The 16,828-nt window shown below is 40.1% G+C and overlaps 2 protein-coding genes and 1 long non-coding RNA gene across 3 annotated transcripts in view; 2 read left to right on the top strand and 1 right to left on the bottom strand.

Annotated features, from left to right (window-relative positions):
• Window positions 1–7,587, top strand: part of LOC101851637 (DCN1-like protein 1) — an 8,948-nt gene extending 1,361 nt beyond the window's left edge. Inside the window, exons 3-7 of the mRNA XM_005096352.3 lie at window positions 816–984; window positions 2,243–2,373; window positions 3,184–3,266; window positions 4,896–4,992; window positions 6,729–7,587. Coding sequence (XP_005096409.2) covers window positions 816–984; window positions 2,243–2,373; window positions 3,184–3,266; window positions 4,896–4,992; window positions 6,729–6,808 — 560 coding nt within the window. The 3' untranslated portion in view covers window positions 6,809–7,587. The remainder of the gene's footprint in view (window positions 1–815; window positions 985–2,242; window positions 2,374–3,183; window positions 3,267–4,895; window positions 4,993–6,728) is intronic.
• A 1,552-nt stretch (window positions 7,588–9,139) lies between these two features.
• Window positions 9,140–11,635, top strand: LOC118477532. The gene is made up of 2 exons (XR_004858443.1): window positions 9,140–11,060; window positions 11,232–11,635. It is a non-coding gene; the product is annotated as an uncharacterized LOC118477532 (long non-coding RNA).
• Window positions 11,636–13,043: 1,408 nt separating this feature from the next.
• Window positions 13,044–16,828, bottom strand: part of LOC101851401 (chromatin complexes subunit BAP18) — a 7,743-nt gene continuing 3,958 nt past the window's right edge. The window contains exons 5-6 of the mRNA XM_005096351.3: window positions 15,230–15,325; window positions 13,044–13,472 (exon numbers count right to left, since the gene is read on the bottom strand). Of these exons, the coding sequence (XP_005096408.1) occupies window positions 13,450–13,472; window positions 15,230–15,325 (119 nt within the window). The 3' untranslated portion in view covers window positions 13,044–13,449. The remainder of the gene's footprint in view (window positions 13,473–15,229; window positions 15,326–16,828) is intronic.

Raw genomic sequence — 16,828 nt, 5'->3', positions numbered from 1 at the left:
GGGGGGTAAGTAGTATGCAATGGAAGGAGTCGGTTCTCGTCCGTCTGTCCGCCCGCTTGGCGGCATGTGATTGGCTGCCTATAACTGAAAAGGTCATCGATGACTTAATCGCGTGTTTTCCCGATACCGCTTTAACATTGAGTTTTAGAAGGTGTGACAGGTTGCAGTAAAATGATGTTGTGCAGTTCAACAAATTTCACACAAATATTAGTCTTTAAGATCCAAAGTAATAAAGATGGAAAAAGTGATAAAACAGAACTAGATTCTGCACTAAAAATCACAACAAGGAGATGCCAAGTTTCATTCAGATACTCCAATTCATTACTGACTTATGAACAGTTTTTCCTCAAAATACATCAAGACATGTCCCACTTTTTGGAGGTTTTCCTTTATAAAAGTCCCCCAAAATTTTGCAAACAAAAATCCCAATTACTTTTTTATTTATTAAAGATTTAAAAAAATTTTTAAACCACAGTTCTTAGAATTTACACTATTTTCATTTAAGTCTTTTTTAAAGCAATATGGATAAAAATTTGATTTTTCATTGTCATTGCTACCTTATCTCCCCTTCTTCTTTTTAATGTTTGTTATTCTCTTGTAACACGTCTAAACTTCTGGCGCTCATATAACATGACCTTATGCAGTTGCGAACGCCGTAAAACTCTTACTAAAACAAAGAGTTAAAACCAGTGCATGTTTGTTATTCAGTATGTTATTTTTTGTTCTAATCTCGTGCCACAATTTTAATGGAAGAAAAATTGAACCATCTTTGTGTTAACTCTGTATATAAATATGCCTTCCATTTTGTCTTCCAGATCCAGGCGAGGAAGACAAAATGACAGTTGATGGTGTCATGCGCTTCCTCGAAGATTTACAGCTGAACCCTGAGTCCAGAACGGTGTTGATTCTGGCCTGGAGGTTCAAAGCAAAAACTCAGTGCGAATTCACTAAAGAAGAGTTTGTCACAGGGATGTCAGAACTTGGGTAAGGAGATTGTCAATGTCAGTTTGTCCTCTGCTCTGATATACAGTGGGGGTCCACCCTTCTCAAACAGTCTCAGTTTGGGAAATAAAAGGAAAGATTGCCCCCCCCCCTCCCCCCACCCACCCACACACACACACACACACACACACACACACACACACACACACACACACACACACACACACACACACACACACACAGACAGTTTGTTTCAGTTAATTTAGTCTTGTTTAATGCTACCGTTTTCTATAACTAGAGTGGAAATACGCACCTAAAGAGGGTTTTCTGCTTCCAGAGTAAAAAGATCTAGATGGGTTGACTTTTGTGCCCCATATGGCTTACTTACAAGGTATAGCTTTGTATTGAAAATAGGAGGAGTCATCTGAGAGACAGCATGAACAGCTATCAGCAGAGAAGGGAAAAAAAGAAGTGTAGTCATTCCCCATACAATAATACAGTCAAACCTCATCATAACCCCCTCCTGTTAAACTGCCAGGTTTTGCAAATATATGCTCTAAAAGGAACACTTAATTTGATAAATGTACTACTTACCCCTTTAAACTGCCATCTGCCAACTTTCTGAGTTATACATCTCTCACTAAACTAATGTAAATTTTCCCTATTACTGTGCTAGCTAACTGGCCTCAAGAAGTGCACATTACACATGGCGCATGGCACCCTCCTGGAAGCTGTACAGTAATAAGCTCCCTTTCTTCAACACGTTACTCTGTGAGCTAGCTTTGTCCTCAATTTGTTCCTTTCCTACCAGTCCCCTCTCCTCACCTTTGGCTGGCATTGTAGATTTCAGGCAACGTAATAGGCAAGGAGCCTCTGATCCAGCGTTACATGCAATTTGATTTTGTACACATGTACACGCACACACACAAACAGAGAGATGTCTAGCTGCTATCACTTGTTTGTCTTTTCATAGGGTTATAATTTGCTTTCCGTAATCTCCAGTTGCTAGTTGAGGCACTTTGCAGTTTAGTAACTTGTGTCATGTTCAAAGTGTTCCTAACATTCTCCCTCTCTCTCTCTCTTCCTTCTGGTACTGTGGCATCAAGCAGGAACTCAGTACTTCCCGGGGGGGGGGGGGCAGGATTGGGTTCCTTGAACAGTGCTGATAGTGGGTCGTTGAAATGTCCCAGCAGACATGTCATTCGGTTTCAATGGACATGACCTGGGGGTATACAAATCCTATTTGTTAAATCTACTTCCTGTGCAGTCCTCTTATTTTTATTTCTTTCTTCACAATCAGGTGTGATTCCATCGACAAATTACGAGGGAAGTGCAGCACGCTCGAACAGGATATCCGAGACCCCAACAACTTTAAGGATTTCTACCAGTTTACTTTCAATTATGCCAAAAACCCAGAGCAGAAAGGCTTAGGTATGAGCATGGTTCTTGACTTTTTTTTTGTTCTTTCTGCCTTGTTTTGTCTCCCACTTCGCCTTCAGTGAACGGCGGCAAAATGCTTTATGTGAAGTGAAAGGAATATTTTCATGTAATAGATAATGATAAATTGCATTTTGTTGTGTATCCCCACTGGACGGCAAGCTTTATGCATTTTACAAACTATATTACCACTATATTTTCTTTATGTAGAAAAAACGCAAGGGGGGAATGGAAAGTGGCCGTTTGTACAGGTGGCCGTCATGGCAGGAGGTTCGACTGTATATTGTTTTACAAGAAAGCTCTTGACTTTGAATCATGAATATTGACTGTTCCCGTTCCTCATCTCTTCACATTCACCCTTCGCCATGTGAGATTAATACTTAAAAGTGATGCTCTTTTTCTTTCTTTTATTATTTACCCTATGAAGTATTTTTATGGGTATGAGGGTCTTTTCTTTCTGTAAGATTTACAGAAAAAGAGGTAGGGACATGATAAGAGCAATATATTTAAAAAGAGTAAATTCTTAGACTTCCACCTCTGGAAGTTGTCGTGTAATATTTTTGAGGATGATCAAATGATGGACTTCACTGAATGGACAGTCGCTATCTCATCAATATTTGTTCCAGATGTGGCACTTGGTAGGTGAAAGAAGGAGAGAGTTATTACTGGATGATTTTTACACGTTTGCTTTTATGAGGACAAGTTCTTTGCTCCTTATTTTATATTCTTTTGTTTGAATCTTTTATGCGATTGTGATATCTGGGTGAGTTTTTGATCAGTTGACTGTATGTGTGTACTCCTCAGATCAAGACATGGCCATTGCTTACTGGAATATTGTTCTCACGGGAAGATTCAAATTTTTAGATTTGTGGTGCAAATTCCTACAGGTGAGTGGAGCAGTCTATTGTTAATATTGCACTGATACTTTGATGAACTTCGTAAACTTCATCTTTTTATTGAGCGTGGACTAACGTAGTAATGTCTGTAGAATTATGTTTTGTATGCTGGACAATCACTAAAGACAGTGAAAATAAAATAGAAGCAACAGAAAATGTGGTTTCTTAGGAGACTGCTGAGAATATTGTGGAAGGAAAAGAAATCAAATGAGGTAGTGCTTGAAGAAGCCCACGTGGGATGCTCACTGTTAAAAACGATCGGGAAATGACAAATGCAGTTTTTGGGACACTTGAATAGACATAAAGGTCTTGAACATCTAGCTCTCACTGGCAAAATGGAAGGCAAACGAGGCAGGGGTAGGCCCAGAGCAACCAACTTAGGGAACCTAAACAAAAATGGGTAACAGGGAAAGATCAGGGAAATGTAGCTTTGAGAGTATGCGAGCAAAGGAAGGAATAGAGAACCTTGATCGCCCATGTCTGTCACAGATCTGGCTCTGGATGAATGAATGAATGACATTAAAATGGTTGAACGGGAACGGATAAAAAATAATGGCTGAAAGTTCTGGCAGATTACTGGACTGTTAAATGGACCAGTCTTGTGAAGGTTTCATGACGGGATAAAAAATTAATCTACTTAAATTGTGAATGTCACTTTTGTTATTGAGCAGATTTTTTAAAAACAGAAGTGACTTTTGTATGCCTGACTAGCTCATGTTGGAAGCCTGTCATGGTTTGGATTCTCCACTTACTAATTATTATTTTACGGAAATCTGGTTCAAATGTTGTTCTCAGAGTGACTTTTAGTTTGGTGAGATCTTCTGGTTTCTAAAGATGTGGAAAGTTGTGACTGTTCGAATCTGGTGATTCTTTGACAGAATTTCTGGAACTTTTTTTTCTTGGTTGAGCTGGAATTTACGTACTTGTGATCTTGTCCGTTATGATTCTACTGTACATGGTTATTGTAGCTTTAGACTAGAGGATTTAGTGATTGAAGTGGATTGTGGTCTAATTTAGTTCAGTTGGACGGCCAAAATGAAGAGAGAACTAAAACTGATCACTGGGCCATCATTGACCAACCAGAAAATATGGATAGGTCTAGGAACATTGACTGCTTTTTGAATTATGAATTTAATCTGTAATCTATGTTTTGCAGTTGATTTGGTATCAGGAATGCCACTTTTCCGCTTTTTTCCGGTATTTCCGGTATTTTGATCCTGATCGGCTATTCTGTTATTGAGATCGAGATAGAATCTATATATGTTTGTTTGTTTGTTTGTCATTTCTCTTTATGTACACCCTTTGGGTTTCAAATTGATATTCATATTTTAGCGAGACCGTGGCGCGTGGATTTTCAGCTATTTTAAAAAAAAGTTGAGTGGCATCCCTGTGGTATTTTTATCATCATCTGCTTTTGCAGAAATTAAAAAAAAATTGTTTACTGTTATACTTTGAGAAGGGAGTCATTTTCGGAGCAGGACCCTAGGTGGGGTTGAGATGTGGCTGTATTAGTGAGCTTCTTGAATATTTCAACACAGTACTGCTGTAGCCACAATTCTTACAGGTCATGTCTTTGTTTCTGTCCCACTTATTTTTTGCGGGTTTTTTTTAATTTTTCAGGAGAACCACAAGCGATCGATCCCCAAGGACACGTGGAACTTGTTGCTTGACTTTTGTAATATGATTAATGATGACATGAGTAATTACGATGAAGAAGGTGAGTTGTTGTTTGTGCTAATTTTGTTTCACTCGTTTTGCCCATATGACTGTCCTCAGAGAAATTCGCACCCACTACCGGCAATTGCGCATGTAACTTTTGCCATTTTCGTGAATTCGCGAATTTTAGCAAATTTTCCGCAAAAGTTGGAAAAATAATACTTCGTCAAAAATAACCGGTTACCTTGATTGTAATGAGCATACCAATGTATTCCAATAATTCCAGGACATTTTTTTTTTGCTATACACGTCTTGCAACTTTTCTTGCAACTTCTGCAAATTTTTCTTGCAACTTTTGCTATAATTTCGAATGCAACTTTCTCTGAAGACAGATATGAGTGAGTGTTATTTTGTGTGAAAATCAAATGGGGGGGAGAGGGGCTAAGAGTAATGCTAGCGTGATGCTGATGCATTGTTATAAGTTAATTCCAGCTCCCTCCTTTCTTAAGATATTAGAACATTTTCAATGTCTGCTCAGTGGGTAACGGTTTGATAAAAAATTAATTCTAGCATAGCTCGAGTGTGTGTATATTTGTGTATGTGACTCTGTGTGTGTGTGTGAGTGTGTGTGTGTGTGTGTGTGTGTGCGCGCGCGTGTGTGTGTGCTTGTTTGTTTGTTTAACTGATTTGAAAACAGAAAGAACGTGACTGCTCTCTTTCATCAACCCATACCGGTCTTTTCTTAAAAAAGAAAATTCCATTCTGTGCTAGGTTGAATTTTGGATTGGCGGATGGGTGGAGGGGAAGCAGGTATAATTAGGTTTCAATTTTTATGTAGTGATTTAAGTCATTTTTCATAAGATGAAACTTCCTTCTTCTTTAAAAAAAATAAATAAATAAGATGACATCTCTAATTTTTTACAAACCTTTTTCTTCTGATCAACTGCTTCACGAAATGTAGAAACTCAAAGATAATAAGAGGGTATTTATTCTTCTGTAAGCTGTGTAAGTGCTCTAAGCCCAGAAAGCCACATTTTTCAGGATAGAGCAAAAAGGTTTTCGTTCTTTTAACAGTTGGTCGCTTTTAAGCACAAGGGGGCTATCCCGAAAAATGTTTTTTTGAGAAAATTGAAGTTAAAGCTTTTGGACCCTTGTTCAGCTTGTTTAAAAGACAAAGAGAGTTTTCTCTATAACCAAACAAATATACACACCTGTGAGAGCAAACTTCTCCTATAGGTAGGGCAATGCCTACTTTTGGTGTACGTCAAGATTTCTGTAAACCCCCAAAATCTGGGTTAACCCGCTTGTCCTTAAAAGCGACTGGTTGTACCTACATTATGTACCTTTTCTTGCTTTTTTTGTTTTTTTTGTTACAACATTTAGAATGTGAAATTGAACAAGATATTCCCCGAACAAGCACAACCCATACCACAGATTAAAGAATTGCAATAAAGCGAAAAATAACAATTTTGGGCTTAGTTCATCTAAAAAGCTCATAGACAGTACACTTGATGTTTGCAATATCTCTGTCCTCGGGGTTTTATGCACCGTGCATAATTTAGCAAAATTTGATCATTTTTGCATAATTTCTGATTATTGTCCTTTATCATTCTTTTTTTGAAATTAACAGAATCGCATAATTTCACATTTTTAGGCTCAGTTTGCATAAATTTCAGAATTTTATTTGCATAAAACCGCGGGGACAGCAATATGGACTGATATTATTGTTTGTAAACATTTTTTTAGCTTTCCTTCCCTCCCCTTATTTCTGCTTTTTGTTCTCTCCCTTTGTCGCAGGAGCGTGGCCTGTTCTAATCGACGACTTTGTAGAATATGCAAAACCCGTGATAAACAGCCATCGGAGCACGGTGGTATAACTAAGGTGGCGATGGCCGACGCAGCGTTCGTTGTTGTTGTGGTGGTGGTGGTGAGGTGAGGAAACTGGTGATGATTTTCGGGGACTCTCGCACCCACCACCAGCCAGCCCTGTGAGGAGAGAGAGACTTTTCTGGGTGGTTTATAGTTTCTTTTTTCCTCGGAATGAAAAAAAGTCTTGTCGGAGGTGGTGTGGTGATTGTTACGTCTCTCCCTTTGTCAGCAGCACCAACTCGGCTTTATTTAGAAATTACCTACACCCCCTCCCCCCCCCCCTCCTCTATTTTGTTTGATTAGTTATATCACATGGTGTGAAAGCAGGTAGTTTTGTTTTCATTTTTTATTAATTTCTATAAAATCATGTTTTTAAAAATTAAAGTCATTTCTGAGTGAGAGACTTCTTCTTCATCTCCCACCTCACCTTCTGTTCCTGTGAGATTGCTGCCTGGTGAGGTATGGCCATGATTGTGTCCACCCCCAAAGTGAACTCAACTCATCTTCGCGTTTTATGTCCTGATGTGGGATTTACAGTAGGTTCTAAAAAAATGTGGGAGTTTGGGCTTGAGTTTCTATCAAATCGACCTCAACCGAGAACTGTTTTTTTGGGAATTTATTTAAGAATATATATATGTGTAAAGTTTTCAGTAGAAATTGTTGTGGGTCTGAGCTCATGACATGCAAGTTTTCTTGATTGTCATGATGGCTTTATTTCATTATTTCTCTATAGTTGTGTTTTGTTTTGGGGTTGTTTTTTTCTCGCTTTTAAGGTAGTATACAAGTATTGCAGACGACAGGTTCATTATTTGAATGCGTTTTAAAACTCTACTTTTTTTGTGGTTTGTTTGGAGGAAATGTCTTTTTATTTCTCGTATGCCTTACCACTTTGCGTCAACCCTGCTTCTTTTGAGCTTTTAATTTCTCTTAGGTTTTTTTGTGGGTGGTTGGCGGGTGCTCTGGTGTGGTTTGCTTCTTCTGTCCTATCAAACATCTATCGTCTATCCCCCCCCCCCCCTTTTTGTGTTTTTACTCTCTTGTAACTCCTCTAATCTTCGGCACTTATATGACCTTATGGTGTTGCAAGTTCCGTAAAACCTCTACTAAAACTAAAAACACTTACTAAAACTTAGGTTGTTTTTTTTATGTAAACCTAGGAAGACATTGCTGCACACAGACAAGTGTAAGATGTTGTGGACCGAAGTTGAGCGGGGCTTAATGTGTCTCACTAAGGCTCGTGTCACCCTCTCTGGTATATATTATCTCACATGGTGTTGTGTGTCACCTTCTCCAATGTGTCATATCTCACATGGTGTTGTGTGTCACCTTCTCTGATGTGTCATATCTCACATGGTGTTGTGTGTCACCTTCTCCGATGTGTCATATCTCACATGGTGTTGTGTGTCACCTTCTCCAATGTGTCATATCTCACATGGTGTTGTGTGTCACCTTCTCCGATGTGTCATATCTCACATGGTGCTGTGTGTCACCTTCTCCCATGTGTCATATCTCACATGGTGCTGTGTGTCACCTTCTCCCATGTGTCATATCTCACATAGTGTTGTGTGTCACCTTCTCTGGTGTGTCATATGTCACATGGTGCTGTGTGTCACCTTCTCCCATGGTGTTGTGTGTCACCTTCTCCCATGTGTCATATCTCACATGGTGTTGTGTGTCACCTTCTCCAATGTGTCATATCTCACATGGGTGGTTGGTGGGTGCTCTGGTGTGGTTTGCGTCTTCCTTCCTTTCAAACATCTATCGTCTTTATCTCCCTTCCTTCTTTTTTACGTTTGTTATTCTCTTGTAACACGTCTAATCTTCTAGCTCTCATATGACCTTACGCAGCCATGAGCACCGTAAAACCTCTACTAAAACTAAACTCAAACTCATAAAGAATTAAGAAGAAGCTCAGTTGTTCATCAAATTCCTCTTTGTAAACTGATATCGAGATGCTTTTTTTTCCTTTTATGATGTTGACAAACTTATGAATGTTTGGGTTTTTCATCTGTTGTGGCTCTAGTGAGTGCGTCATTAAGCAGCAGACGTCTGTGTTACTGTGTGTGTTTTTCTATCAATCATGCATGATCGAAGGGATAAGCATGGTCAGTATGTCATTCGTCGTACCATCAGAGATAATGACAGAGAACATGGGGGAAATAATTGGTCGCTTTTAAGCACAAGGGGGGCTATCCCGAAAAATGCTGTTTGAGAAAATCGAAGCTAAAGTTTTTGCCCCTTGTTCAGTTTCTTTAACAGACAAGGAGAGTTTTCTCTATAACCAAGCAAATATACACACCAATGAAACCAAACTTCTCCTATAGGTAGGGTAATGCCCACTTTTGGTGTAGGTCAAGATTTCTGGAAACCCCCAGAATCTGGGTTAGCCCACTTGTCCTTAAAAGTGACCAATTGTAGCCCTTGAAATGACCTTCCCATGGGGGGAAAAAAACACCCTCTTTTTGTACTTTATTAGGTTGGCACAGAGTACTGAGTGGACGTTTGTGCACAACTCTGCGTGAATGTGTGTGCGTGTGTTTGTGTGTTTCGGTTTTCTTCCAGTCTGACGAGGTGGACCTCGGTACTCTAACTACTGTCACAGGACTTGCTCCCTGACTTTTTGTGGCCAGAATCTTGTTCTCTTTGCTCCTATCTACAAAGTCATTATCTTGCCGTGTGAAGTGAAGTGAACGCTTTTGGCAGTTTCTGCTTTTTTATCTGATTGTTATTTTAGCAGAGATGACACATAAAATAATAATAATCCGTAATCATATATTTGTTAGGTTGTTGTTGGATAGTGTCGCTGATAGGTCTGACCTCTTTCTGCTCTCCGGGGTTGGTTCTGTCTGTTGTCTTGGTTGGGTTTTTTTTTTATCCCTCCCAGCACCAAATGTGGTGTTGATTCGATTTTTTTGGGGTTTTTTTTTGACTGGAGTACAAACATCTGAAGATCCCTCCTTTGTGGCAAGATCCATGTGTACTTTGGTCAGGTTTTGATGTGCCTGTGTTTTTTCTTTTCTCCTGCCATTTTCAGTTCCTCCCAACGGTCCCAGCACATTCGTGTCCATATATATTGATACATACTTCATCGCTACTACAGTGCATGCATAATCTTTTGTACACCCTCCACTCTTCCCCTAGTAGAGGAATCATTGTAGCGCAGCACTAAAACGGTTGGCAGAGGAAGTGATGATTTTACCAAATGTGTGAGAACTATGTTTAGTTTTGTTTCATTGTTGATAAATTATTGACAACTACTACTGTAAATGTAATCAGTATGTTGTATGAGGAGTTGAAGACTGTGTACATAAACTCTTTAAAAAAATGACACCACATGATTTTATGCCGAAGTGGATCTGTAAATATATATATTTGCTCTTGGTTTCAAGTTTGTAACAGAAGAATGAAGACCGCGTGTGAGTGGTTGCTTAGTTGGTGGGTGTGTGAGTTTGTGTGTGTGTGTGTGTGCGCGCCTGTGATTATTCCAGCATTTGCTGGTAGCGCTTCAAAGATTTGTTGCTGTGTGGTCAAAGTGTTAAGAGCATCAGGTGGTGGCTTTGAATTTATAGAGTGATTGCTTTCCTGAACACAAGTCTCGTGTTTGAATCCAACTCTGGTGGTATTCAATGTATCCAACTGCAGTTTGAGGCAATTGATACTGACTCCAAGAATGCAATGGGTGAACTTTCTTTATATATATATATATGAATGTCAGCAGAGATTATGTGTACGTGTGGAATCCAACAGTGTTTGTTGGGTCTGTTTAGATGCTTGGATTTTTTGTTTTTTTTCCCATTGTGGTGTGAAGAACGTCTGGCTACCTGGTGGAACGTCTATCTGCAGATCTATCCTGGGCAATGTGAGATTGTCTTTGAAAGCATTCTTTTGTATTACATTAGAGTGAGATTTCATCACTAAACTATTTAGGGATTTGGGTAGAGTAGCTGTGTGGCCGTACGTGGAAAAGTACGATGTTTGTGACTGCTCCGAGTGCATGTAGCTGTCAACACTACACTACTGTAAGTGTTTTCTCCCAGGTCCAAGACTCTGTTGTATAGGGGAGGCCTTAACACTTTCCACCCACGCGGCATGCAGAGCGCGCAACACACTTATCCCCACGGACCAGGATACACGCTATATCACACCGTCGCCGATCGGCGTCCCATGGGGGAAAGGGACGGCTTCTTACCGTCGGCGATCGGCGTCCTGTGGGGGCAAAGTGTTAACAGGTCTAGACCTAGCCACAGATGTGTGTGACAGGTCAGAGTGCATGTAGCTGTCCACACTTCGGTACGGTACTGTGTTTCCCCTCCCTTGCCCAATACTTGACTTAGCAGGTCTAGACCTAGCCACTGATGTGTGTGTGTGTGTGACAGGTCTGTGTTATGAACTGTACACAATCAGATTGTGGTATAGGGGAGGCCTTAACAGGTGTAGACCTAGCCACTGATGTGTGTGACAGGTCTAGACCGAGCCACTGATGTGTGTTGGTAGCTCTGTGTCATGAACTGTGCACAATCAGAGTGTTGTACAGTGGGTGTCGCATTCAACGAGAAGTCGGATCCAATGAGGACAGCAAGCCGGTGCGGGCAACCTCGTTGAATGCGACACCCACTGTGATGGGAAGGCCTTAACTAACAGGTCTAGACCTAGCCAGTGATGTGTGTTGGCAGTTCTGTGTCATGAACTGTGCACAATTAGAGAAAGAGGGAGGAGGAGGCAACACAAGCGCTGGTGTGTTCTTTTAAGTCATGTGTTTGTTTTTAAAAATATTCTTTGACACTGGAACCCATTATGTATACAAAATAAACTTGACACTGTGAAGAAAGAAGCAGAAATGTTTTGTTGTGTTTCCGATTTCTGAGTATTGCAAGATTCTTCTGGGGCTGTCGTCACTGGTAGGTCTTTCCTCTTTTAATCTTAATGTACCAGGTAATTTAATCTTTGCTCTATTCCCCACCTTCAGTCTTTCTCTTAGTGCCAAAAACCCCCAACAAATTGGGTCTTTTCTTTCCCTCTGTTGTTTTTGTCTATACTTGTCTTCTCTGCACTATTTGATTGTTACTGGGCCGATGTCCTTCTCTTCACTCAAACTCAAAAAAATGTGTCTATTGTCCTTATCTCCCCTTCTTCTTTTTTTATGTTTGTTACTCTCTTGTAACACCTCTATTCTTCTGGCGCTTATATGACCTTATTTATGCAGTTGCGAGATGTTTCATAGGAAAGAAGAAGCAAACCACATCAGAGCACCCCCCAACCACCCACACTGTACAACGGACTCGACAAACACATATCGTGTACAAGTCTGAACCAGGCAAACACGGAAGAGAAAATAAGTACAATATTTATTATTAGACAAACTGTACAAAAACTGATGGTTGCATCAATTGCTATAAAATATAAGGTATCGACAACATTCACATTCTGCCACATTCTCAGGCCACACTAGCACTTCCACAATCAGTTCCCCACCTCCCCCCAGCGCGAAACTGATACTTTCATCATCGATTCATCAGGCACTTTCTTTCATCATCCAGTCATCAATCATCAGGCACTTTCTTTCATCATCCATTCATCAGGCACTTTCGTTCAACAACATGCTTTTTTTTCACACAGAATGAATTAAACTTAGATACTGCGAGTATTCAATGTACATCATGCGGAAAAAAAAAAAAAAATTAAAAACACACTCATTACTCTGTCATCTCTTCCATCAACTCAGACACTGATTTCTTTCTTTCAGAGAAGGATAAAAAAAAATTACATTTGTGTCACAACATGGTGGAATCAGGCACTGGTCAATTTTTGGACATATGGAGTTATTGATACCATCTTAAAGCCTGTTCATTTGCCTTGCTTTTGGATAAAAAAATATCCATTAATATTGAATAGAAGTCGAGATATTTGCGATTGAATGAGGTCAGGATCGCCCGGTTTCAGAGGTAAAATTAGCGAGAAAATGGCTGCCAAAGTTTGGTAATTTCTATAGCTTGAGTCCTTGGAAAATAAAAATTTACATTTTTTGGTGCCTTTAATCAATGTTTTTCAGTAAAATCCAAGCAGAAATGTGTTTTTAAATGGATGTAATAGGTGTTGAGCCAAAAAAAAAAGAAAAGTAGAAAAAAAAAATGCCCAACAGCCAGAAAAACACCAATTTCTTTGATTTCCGCTTTTTGACGAGTGCCTGATCTCACCACGTCATGACACATTTATCCTTTCAACCATGCACAACTTCCTTTACTCTAGTCATACGCACTTGCCATTATATAAAACATAAAATATCATTTTGCCAGAGCCAGTTTACACAAGACATAAATCATTGAGAGTAAACCTCCACATTGCTCCTGAAGAATTTTTTTGCGCAGAAATACACATTATGTCCGGATCGGAAGCGGGAACAACTTTTTTACACATTATATTATGATAACTTTATCATACTGCTTTAAGTGAGAACACCAAGCTTTGAGACATATAAATGCAAGGGCCCTACTCAATCTCCCCCCCCCCCCCCAGCAAATCTCAAACACACCTTCCACCTGCTATCATGTACCAAAAACAGACAGACACACTCAATCTGCCACCACAAAGCAAAAAGTATCCATCCATCCATCTTCTCACACCTGCATTCATTTCCTTCTCAGTCTTTCCTTCACAACAGGCTTGAGTCCACATCTGAAAAAGAAATAGAAAATACTACTAAACAAAGAGTAAAATTTTTAAAGAGAATGAAATAACAAGCAGATTTGACAATATACTAAACAAAGTGTAAAAAGAGAACGAAATAACAAGCAGATTTGACAAGAAATATTCTAATCAATCTATGTGTACCCGTACATGCTGAGCAAATGGAATTTTGAATACACCGCACTGTACTGTGAACTATTCCTTCTGTCTTGTGCACTTTTATTTTTCTAAGTTGACTAAAAAGTATCATTCACAAAATCATATAAAAAGCTAAAACTAAAAGAAAAACAAAATAAAAAACCCAACACCCCCCCCCCCCCCAACCAAACTCCAAACAAAACACAGGGTTCTTGCCACGAACTCCCCACCAAATTCAAGATTTCAAGGAGAAATGTTAAAAATTGAAGGATGTTTGGTCAAGAAATTCAAGCCGTTTTCGACGACACGCCAAGAGCAATCCGACAAAAATCTTGTTTGTGTCCGATCCGGGGAAATTCAAGGAGGTTCCTCAAATTCAAGGAGTTTTTGAAGGAGATTGTACCTTGAATGCAAATTCAAGGAGTTTTCAAAGACTCCTTGAATTCAAGGAGGCCGCCGGAACCCTGAAAACAAACAAACCCAGGGCAACTTCAAGACTGAATGACCTACTTTCTGACTGTCAAGCATGCTGGAACTGCTCAACCTCTCATTGTTGGGCATTTTAACGTTCAAAACTTTTACAATCACTTTATTCGGTGGCCTACTGATTAGGCTACCGGACTCTTAATCGCGAGGTTGCGGGGTCAAGCCACGGGCCCGACGTTGTGTACTTGGGAAAGGCACTTTACACAAATTTTCTTCACTTCCCCCAAGTGGGAAAGGGCACCCGGCCATAAACAGCGAAAGATCTTGTCAGTTTGTTAGTGTTTGAGCGCCTATAAATGGCTGCTTGCACTGTATGCTTCCCAGGAAGTTGAGTTTGTTTCAGAATGCACCCAGGTCTGCTGGGGTAATAGTATAGATTGTGAAGTGCGTAGAGCTTGCTGTTGAGCGGGGATTTGCGCTACACAAATGCTATCTATTATTATTCACCAGCACGAACAAAACGGGGGCTCTCGTGGCCTAGAGGTTAAGGTGTTGGCCTCTCATTCAAAGGTCCCGGGTTCGAATCCGGGTAGCGACTAAAAAATTTTCTTCTCTAAAATTGTCTCCTTTCACCTCCTTCCCTGCTCTCTAGCAATGTTCTGTTGTCTGCTTTCATTTCCACTTTCTGCCCCCACCCCCTCACCTCCTTTGCCCCCTCCTCTTTCTACTGCTACTCCTTGGCTTCTCCTAACTGCTGTCTTTCTGCCACACCCCTGATCTTCTGGTAGGAAAGATTTACACCTAGCCTTCACGGACAAGGGCGAAAAATCTCAGAGGGCCCGTGTGCAAGTTGCGCACGTTAAAGATCCCTTGATGGTCTAAAATCGATAAGAGTAGGCTTCGGCCGCCACCCGGGCAAAATTCAAAATTTCCTACCAACTGAACATATTAGGTGTGTCCCGCGCCATCATATGACCTTATACAGTTATGAGCGCCATAAAAACACTTACCACTTACCAAATTTCGCAAAAGAATCGATTGCGCCACCCGGGCAAAATTCAAAATTTCCTACCAACTGAAAATATTAGGTGTGTCCCGCGCGCTCACATGACCTATGCAGTTGCGAGCCCCGTAAAACACTTTACAAAAACAACAACAACACACAGTGCATGATCCAGTACCTGAGTCAAAATCCAGCTTTTTGTGACCGCTGTTGTCCCCCAGTCCCTCAATATCCACGTCTCCCTCGGGGGCGTTCAGTGCGCTCAGGGTGACCTCTGGGAAGATTCGCAAAAACATGCCTGTCAAACGCGGGTCTGCTGGTCCTCGCTATAATTAGCACATCTTACTGCTTCATATGTCTTCACACTCCAACAAAAAGGGCGTAAGTCATAAATCATATAAACTTGAGAAACATCTGTTGACACCGCCTGATACAGAATTTTATTTTTCAAGTTCAGCTAAAAAAAAAAGATTTAAAAAAAAGGGAAGAAATTCACAAGGAATGAATCTACTGTCTTGAAAAAAAGAAAATAGAACACCCCCTTTCTTTACACGTTAACATTTTAATTTTCCCCACCCAGAGACATTAGAGACTTACGCCATTTGAACAAAAGTATGACAACACATGTCTACTGTCTATGTCAGTATGTCATGTCAACTAACACTATTCCATACATTGTCACCGTTTTTCACAAACATTATCTGTGCACGCACATGAACGAAAAGCTGTCCCCGTTGTTTTAGGCACCCTGCATAATTTAGCAAAATTTGATCATTTTTTGGGATAATTTGAGATTATTTTCCTTTATCATTCTTTGTTAAAATTAACAGAATCGCATAATTTCATATTTTTGGGCTCAGTTTGCATAATTTCAGAATTTTTCTTGCATAAAACAATGGGGACAGGAAAAAACACATCTTCATTTTATAATAAATCTAAAACAACCAGTAAAAGATTTTAAACTAACTTACTCTGGGAGGTTTGGGGAGGGGGGGTAGGGGCTGTTCAGAAACTTGGCCTGATTCTTCGAACAAGAAAAATAAATCTCCTAAAATACTACCATCATATGAAATTAACTGTTCGGATAAAGACTAGCAGACACCTGGATTCCAGCACGAACATAAGACTGGAGTGGACACTGTTTAACAACCCCCCCCCCGACTATCAACAAGAGTAAGTTTATACAACAAATGGTAGCTTTCAAGGACAAGCGGGCTAACCCAGATTTCGGGGGTTTCCAGAAATCTTGACCTACACCAAAGGTGGGCATTGCCCTACCTAGAGGAGAAGTTTGGTTTCATTGGTGTGTATACTTGTTTTGTTACAATAGAAGAGAAAACTCTCCTTGTCTTTTAAAGAAACTGAACAAGGAGCAAAAACTTTATCTTCGATTTTCTGCAAACAGCATTTTTTTAGATAGCCCCCTTGTGCTTACAAGCGACCAAATGTCGTCTGTTTCTAGAGTGGCTGATCCAAGAATTGGCAATCTGTTGACGTCAGTTTTCTACCTCCCCAATTAAAAAGAGAAAATTTATCACAAGATGTTTTCAATGTCTTGACACTCCATCTTGGTCCGATCATGAAGAGAATGTTTATCACCTGGTGTCTTTTATTTCTTGACACCCCCCCACACCACCCCCTGACCACAGAAAGGAAGTTATGACATGATGTGTTCCAATTCTCCAACTCCCCCCGTGGGTGGTTGGCGGGTGCTCTGGTGTGGTTTGCTTCTTCTTTCCTATCAAACATCTATCGTCCTTATCTCCCCTTCTTCTTT

The sequence above is a fragment of the Aplysia californica genome, unplaced genomic scaffold (assembly GCF_000002075.1).
Source record: "Aplysia californica isolate F4 #8 unplaced genomic scaffold, AplCal3.0 scaffold00127, whole genome shotgun sequence".
Taxonomy (NCBI): domain Eukaryota; kingdom Metazoa; phylum Mollusca; class Gastropoda; order Aplysiida; family Aplysiidae; genus Aplysia; species Aplysia californica.
This window is presented reverse-complemented; position numbering and strand designations above follow the sequence as displayed.